The following is a 7,874-nucleotide window of genomic DNA, read 5'->3' on the forward strand; positions in this document are numbered from 1 at the left end:
GATTTTGGTTTTTTTTGAGTCCTCCGGCAGTGGCCTACGTAATTAGCACTAAACAAAAAAGAAAAAAAACAAAAACAAACAAAGAAAATTCGTTACGTCAGCGGACCGCGGACAGTTCGTTCTGATTGTGGATTAGTTGGCATAGCGTCTGGCACGGTTTGCTGGAAGACGTTGGTTCGAATACAGCCGGATCGATGGAATTTTGTCTTAATGTTCAAGCTTTCTATAATATTATTATATCGCCTCGAGCCGCCGACCGGAGTGGACATGACATTTCACAAAATTACCTATACATTTCATATATTATCCAATTTGTATAAAAATATTAGAATTTAAGTTTATTTTATTGATATACTGTTATTTACATATCGTAAGTATTTCTCATGTGTATGTAGTTGTATATACACTACCTATTATGTCGGTTTTCTTGTCTGTTTATTTATTTATTGTTGAGTTCTGTATTGTTGTCAGTGGCTCACTCGCCCCGGCTTGCAGAAAATCAGCGCCACGAAACGGTTTTTAAAAAAAAAGCCGTTTGTGGCTAATGCTGAGCAAGCACCAATTGCGCCAGTCGCGACAAGCATGACGGTGAATTAAGTACTGCACTATCAATTGTTTTAATTTAATTTTTTTTAATTGTTCTTATTATATCTCTATTTATTTAGATTCTCGCCTCTCCGAGGGCCAGAAGGATTCATTTAGAATTGTTATTATTAATATTATTGTTCCTCTGTTGTTTTGTCTATACGCGTGTCTGTGCTTGTGTAATAAATAGTTTTCTTTCTTTCTTTGTATCAACAATCAAAACACAATACTTTTTACATTCTACTACATTCACTCTTGATGAGGATTTTACCCATTTGAGACCATATAAATACGTGGATAAGTGTAATTTGTACTAACAACCATAAAGTTATCCAAAAGACGGTCGCGGACGTCATGGCCTATACTTTGTCAGGGAGATGAAAAGAACTACGACATCGTACCACAGCTTATATTATATTAGTATAATAATATGTCGTCATTTGTTTTCTATACAAATGCAGGAAATATACAAGGTTCTTATTTATCCGCTGACATGCTTTTAAAAGGTACTGTACCGACAAACTTTTACTCTGCGGAATTCAAATCTCGAAATAGCTTAATAGCGCTCCTTACGACACTAATGGGCTCTTTTGAACTTACAGCCTGGTAAAAATTTTATACAGGGTGGAAATGTGAGACGGGTCGGCAGCAGTCGGTGCAGCTACCTTAACAGTCACGGGGCGATTCTAGACGAACATTCATGAATTTTAAAGACATTCTGATTGGTATTCACTGATTATGAAAAAATGGTACAGTCAGCAAGATAAAAGGCAATTTTTGCCGAATTTATTTTTTATGCCATTCGATCCTTTTTTTGGTATTGATGAAATGTCTGTATAAGATCAACTGAGTATGAGTACCAGAAATTTCAATAACACATCAAATAAATCGAAACATCAATAACAAAACTTTTCCATATATTTCGTAGTGACATTTAACTATCAGCATTACGTACAACGTATTTCAAAATAAGAACGAAAGGAATATTTTATAAATTCATGGATCGTCTAGGACCGTTTTCCTGTAGCTATGGCGGTTAAGGTTGGCTGCCCTTGCTGACACGTCTTAAGTTGCCATCCTGTATACAGAATAAAAAAAATTGACAAAGCAGCCAAATATTTTTTTGTGTTCTAAATTCAAATATATCTTTTCCGTCCATTCGTGCTAAGGAGTGTTATATTGTCACCTTTTCTATGCAGAGATAGATATTGTACGAGATTTTAATTTATTAGATTACAGAACGTTCAGCACATAATGTAGAACAACCACTTTCAAATCATTACACGAAATAAACTCAGGTTTCATAATAAATGATCACCTAGTGTGAATGTGTGCAACTTTTTAACAGCTGTCTGGAAACCGCTTCAATTCCCCGTCTTTGGAGTAAATTTAAGGTCATAGCCATATTAAAGCCAGGAAAGCCAGCGAACAATCCTAAAAACTTCCGGCCTATTTCACTCCTGTGCCATTCGTACAAGTTGTTCGAGAGATTGCTGCTGACTCGCCTCACGACCTTAATTGACCAGAATCTGATTCCGGAGCAGGCGGGTTTCCGATCAGCTGAGTCATGCTGTAATCAGGTACTAAAACTTACGCAACACATCGAGGATGGGTTTGAATCGGGGAAGATAACTGGCCTTGTGTTCGTTGATTTGTCGCCAGCCTACGATACAGTAAGCCTTAGACGGCTGTTGTGGACGGTGGAAACCAAGACTAAGATCATAAATTTGTCATGATACTCCGTGAACTTCTCCATAGCCGTCGTTTTCGGGCTCATCTCCTCCAGGACAAGAGTCGTTGGAGATCGCAAAAAAATGGTCTGCCTCAGGGTAGCGTTCTGGCTCCGTTGTTATTTAACATATATACCAACGACCAAACAACCAGCCCAGATACGTCTCGCTTCCTATACACGGATGATCTCGCTTTAACTTCCCAAGCGGAGAATTTCGTGGAAGTTGAGAATAACCTCAGCGCTGCTCTTAATAACATAAGCCACTACTATAGAAGAAAGTCGCTTAGGCCTAACCCATCTAAAACTGAGTCCTGCGCTTTCCATCTTCGCACCCGTCAGGCGTATCGAAAGCTTAACATAGTGTGGCAAGGTGTTTCTGTAGCTCACAGTGATAACCCGAGGTATCTTCGCGTGTATTTGGACAAGTCGCTTACTGTTAAGAAAGATTGTGAAAGTGTCAATGCGAAGGTACACTCACGCAATAATTTACTGTGGCGTCTTATTACCACCAAGTGGGGAGCTTCGCCGCAGGTCATGCGTACTACTGGGCTGGCACTTTCCTTTTCTGCTGGCGAATACGCACTGTTTGGAGCCGTTCTACCTATGCAAAATTAGTGGATACAGCCATAAATGAGACCTGCCGGAACATAACTGGCTGTCTTAAGCCGACCCCGGTAAGATAGCTGTACCTACTAGCTGGCATAGTTCCACCAGACATCAGCAGAAATGTAGCGGCATCTTGCGAAAGACCAAAAATGGCCATCGACACTCGGCACCCAATGCATGATCACTTCACAGTGCAACAGAGACTGAGAACCCGGAAAAGTTTTATGAAATGTGTTGATCTTCTAACCATTGAGCCGGCTCAGGCGAAGTGCAACCTTTGGCGCAAAACAATACCATCTATGTTAGTCCCGCTTTCTGAGAGTCTTCCTCCTGGACACGAATTGCCATGGCCGATGTGGACGTCTTTGATTAGGCTTCAAATTCAGGTTGGTCGGAGCAAGGACAATTTGTTCAATTGGGAATTTTCGGATGGTTCTAACCTGGATTGCTTGTGCGGTGCGACTCAAACGATGGCGCACCTCATATCGTGTCCTGCGTGCCCTAACACCTGTACGCTTGAGGGTTTAATGGCGGCCACTAGTGACGCGGTCGGCGTGGCTGAGTTCTGGGCCACAATAGTGTAATGTATGTCATTGATGCGATAAGAAGAAGACCTAATGTGAATTATCTGTACGTTAGGAAATCCATTAAAAAGTTTACTAAAAAATCTGACTACAAATTTCAAATATGGAAATTGGAATGAAACTGACTACTACGAAAACGGAATTAATCAAGCAAAGTCAGTCTTGACGTTCCATTTCACATAAGTCTCGACTAAAAGTTTAAAAAAACTCGCTTAGGATTCTATTTTTAACCCAGCGTGCATTAAACCGCAGAACAGACAGTAACGGATAGAAAAATCAACGTTCGAATTTCAATTTTACAGTCACATTCACAATGGCCAGCATTCTAAAATGCATTTTAAAATTAGAATCGGAAATGGAATTTAATGCTGGAACACGTACTGTATAAGTTTCATTACGTTAGGACATTTCAACTCTGTACATACTCGAAATACAACAAACAGACAGGGTTCTAACAATTGTAAATGTAAAATTTGAATTCAAACTAAGATTATTTTTTTCTAAGTATACAGTTTGAATAAAAAATATGATTACTTAAGTTACACTAAACAAAGGATCAAAAGTATGAGGCAAAATATTTTATAAGCAGCTATCGCACTAAACACATTGCTTTAGCAGTTGTATACTGGCAACTATTAGTTTAATCTAAAAGAGAAATTTCAAAATGCATCCGTTCACAAAACATTAGAATGTTCAAAGCTGCCAGTTATAGTTCTAAAAGCAAAATTCACCCATCTGCGTTCGGTTACACGCACATTTTGCAGATCAGGTTTGCATTAGTCTGCATCGGAGAATGCCTAACAGCGCGGTACGTTGCGGTTGACCGGGTCGGATACGTTTACCTGTTGCATCGATTCGATTTTTAAAAAAGTAACAGAGGTTTTTTCTATCAAGTTGCTTTAAAGCTATATTTTACATAGCGGTGCAGCCAGTGGAAAGTATTTTTCCCGCTAGTGCAAAAAAGTATTTATTTAAAGCTTGTAATGAAAAGTACCGGCATGAAGTTTCTTCAAATACGTAATAATGCACTATAAATACAATAATTTCAAGAATAAAAAAAAATACGTAACATTAAATATTTGCATTTATTTTGCGACAGATTTTACCTAAACGTTTTAAAATTTTGTTTATTAAAAAAATTCAAAACGTGTTCGAGTGTGTTTGTGTCAATTATGAATAAACTCTTCATCATCAACATCATCAGTCATCGCAGTCCACTGTTGGACAAAGGCCTTTTCCAACGGGCGCCATTTCGCCCGGTCCTCGGCTTGTCGCATCCATCTGCGGCCAGCAGCCTCGGCTGCTGCAAAGGCTGCTGGCCTTTCACAGATCACTCCAATTGGCCAGAGAACGTCTTCAAGAACTCGTTTCCCCCATCGGCTATCGGTTCTTCGACAAATAAGGCCAGCCCACTGCCACTTCAGCTTATCCTACCAACAAACAAACTCTTACGCGTGCGTAATTACAAAAACCGACGTTTTCGGAAAATCCCAGCAAAACATTGTTGCTTCTTTGTAATACACATAAATTTGATTAATTCAAGTGTAAATTTTGTTGAAATTATGGATTTAAGTCCACCAGACATTTTGCGTAAAACGGAAGTTACAAAAGATAGTCTCTCGCCGCCAAAATATATATACGAACATATTACAATGTTTGAAAATACATATATATATTACGGGAGACAAAAATCGCAATATGTTATCACAATGTATTGAAACATATTGCGTGTTACACCCGGGAAGATTGAACTCAAAATCAAAAATCAAAGTGTATACTCGTTTGCATTAATCTACTTTCCTGCCCTAGTAAAATAATGTAATATAGTATAATGAAATGTAATATAATATTTAAGACGTCGATCTCAATAAAAACTTTATGGCTCGTTTAGCTGTTACCTATTTTTTCAACTTACAGATTTGATGTGATTCAAATAATCTATAAAACGGTACGGTAGTCAGATGGTTATCTACAGACACACAAATTAAGTGTATCCATTTAGGGAAGGTACGACTTAGTCTAATGGCGCATATACAATGCGGAGTGCTCTGAGGAACTTTTCGAACTGGTGCCACCGTCTAGTTTCTACCATCACACCTCCCGCCAAAGGAGTAGAATCTATCCCCACATCTTAGATACCTGGCACTGTAAGACCACGCGGGCATCTCGTTCGTTACTCCCTCGAACCTGCAAGATGTGGAATGATCTTCCTCCTGATGTATTTCCTTTGCGCTATGACATTTGGTTCTTCGAAAATCGTGTTTACAGGGCTCTCGAAGGCTGGCAAATGTCCATGGACGACGATGACCACCTACCTTCAAGTGGCTCATCTGCTCGTTTATCTCTTTCTTTTCTGCTGCTTTCGGCAGGTCGAAACGGCGACACCGTTTACACCGAGTCTGCGGCCACGGACTCGTTGAAACCGGTTCGGCCAACTGTCGCTTGTCGAAGACGACCATGTCGCCCATAGCGTTTACATCTAGTCACTACGGTCGTCAAACGACTCAGTATTTATACCGGGTAGCTTGCCGTCTTCAGTGGGCAAGCGACAGTCACCTGAGGACTTGTCATTAATCTGCTGGCTAAGCGAACCAAAACATGATTACACCACTTTTTTCGGTTCTGCGCTATCTCTCGCTAATTCAGCTTGAAGTTCGCGCAAGTCCGCATCCATGGCATATTCCTATGATACCTGGGACGACCAACAGGTAACTGGTAATTCAGGGGTGATGTTCCAACTAATCGTTTGTTGACAACAATCCTCATCTTAAGACGCGTGGTTCGATTAACCTACTGATGTAGATTGTAATATAAGTACTAGGATCAGGTTAAGTTTAATTTCCATTCATATTCTTTGCTAGTGGGCAATTCATACATATATACAAACCATCAATGCGTATTTGGAGAAGGCAGAGATCATGAACCTCTACTCGCAATGTTTCTGAAAACTTTTTTCACCACCTCCAATCACATCACTTTCTTCATACATGTTACTCTATTCTTAGTATTCCTAACTTTTACTAAGGACATCCCTAATTTGATCACGATATGTATATCGAGGAAACCTCAACGTACGTTTCCAATTTGCATTTCCATCAATCCACAAACATCTTCTTTCTATATGCCTAAACCACATTAGCATACTCTTTTCAATCTGTTCTCTTCCGTTTCTAGTGGCAAATTTTAAAATTAGCATATGCAAATAGCAAATAAACGATGTGAAACGCGTTCAAGGACGTCGCTTCGAAATTTCGACATTATGACCATTAAAGCTCAAATTCGAATGTGTCATAAAGTAATTGTAGAATGATATTTACCAATTCAAATCACCCATAGGGGAACTTAAAAATGAACCCTGCGTTCCAGTTAAAATAAAAATAAATGTCTCGATTAGATTTTCGATTTGTACAGTGTTTATGCTTCATTGGGCACGGAATTCCTATACAAAATATAAATGCGAAAGTAGGATGTTTGTTGTTCTGCTCATTCACCCGAACGAATTTAGATAAAATGTGACAGATATAAGTTTACTAAATTGGCATATATGGTATTTTTTCTTGGGCGCAAACGTAAACATAGGCTAAAGGTAGGTAAGCTTTTAAAGGACATACAGACGTATACTCGAAGTTCATTCATATAAGTTTTATGACAAGATTTCTTTGACACATCGTAAATTGAGTAAGTTTTTGACGCTACTATAGGGAGTCACTAACTTTATCAACGCGGAATTGGCTTGACGGGATCATGTTTTACAACACTAGTGGCATAAAAGTCTGTTCAGATATAGGCGTTATTTGCTACCGCTGCGGGTAGCGTAATCCGAGTGAGTACGCGGTATTTCCACTGTTCGTACCTACCACAGAACAATAATTACAGTAGAAGTGGTTACTTAGCATCAGACGCGTGCCAACTGTGTCATGTCATGTATAAAAAAAAAAAAAAAAACAACTTATAGGTCTCGAAAGACCTACTTGAGCTCAGTACGCCATTTTCGTTTTGTATGAAAGTCAAAGTCAAAGAATCATTTATTCCATAGGTAAAATAAATTTACACTTGAAAACGTGATATTTAAGCTACTACTCGTTCACTACGCTGACTTCACTGAGAAGAATGAGCAAGAAACTCTAGGGATTGCTGGATTGCTCCTTTCAAATAAACTTAAATGCTATGGAATACACTTTGAGTCAAACTTGTGTGGATTCTGGAGCCATGTCATCTTTCCATACATCTTTATCTAACACGTAACCTTCAATTTTGTAATATGACTTTTCAATCAAAATATTTTTAATGTAGTTTTTAAACTTAGGAAATTATAATCTTAATATATGCTTCGGAATCTTATTGTAAGAACGTATATAGTTCCCCAT

General features: G+C 38.8%; 1 protein-coding gene across 1 annotated transcript; it reads right to left on the reverse strand.

The window, feature by feature from the left end:
- Positions 1–4,673: 4,673 nt before the first annotated feature.
- Positions 4,674–5,975, reverse strand: LOC113232941. Its single transcript, XM_026467859.1, has 2 exons — positions 5,823–5,975; positions 4,674–4,937 (listed from the first exon to the last, which is right to left on the reverse strand). Exons 1-2 carry the CDS (start codon positions 5,973–5,975, stop codon positions 4,674–4,676), a joined length of 417 nt encoding a protein of 138 aa, XP_026323644.1.
- Between the last annotated feature and the right edge of the window lie 1,899 nt (positions 5,976–7,874).

The sequence above is a fragment of the Hyposmocoma kahamanoa genome, unplaced genomic scaffold (assembly GCF_003589595.1).
Source record: "Hyposmocoma kahamanoa isolate Upper Pololo Valley unplaced genomic scaffold, ASM358959v1 102, whole genome shotgun sequence".
Lineage (NCBI taxonomy): Eukaryota > Metazoa > Arthropoda > Insecta > Lepidoptera > Cosmopterigidae > Hyposmocoma > Hyposmocoma kahamanoa.

What these genes read in the sequence shown, in the direction of transcription:
- LOC113232941 (XM_026467859.1), bottom strand. Translation starts at nt 5,975, where the DNA reads ATGGGCGACATGGTCGTCTTCGACAAGCGACAGTTGGCCGAACCGGTT. An exon ending in AGCAGATGAGCCACTTGAAG is followed by an intron (nt 4,938 to 5,822) that starts GTAGGTGGTCAT and finishes GTTTGTTGGTAG; the next exon opens with GATAAGCTGAAGTGGCAGTG.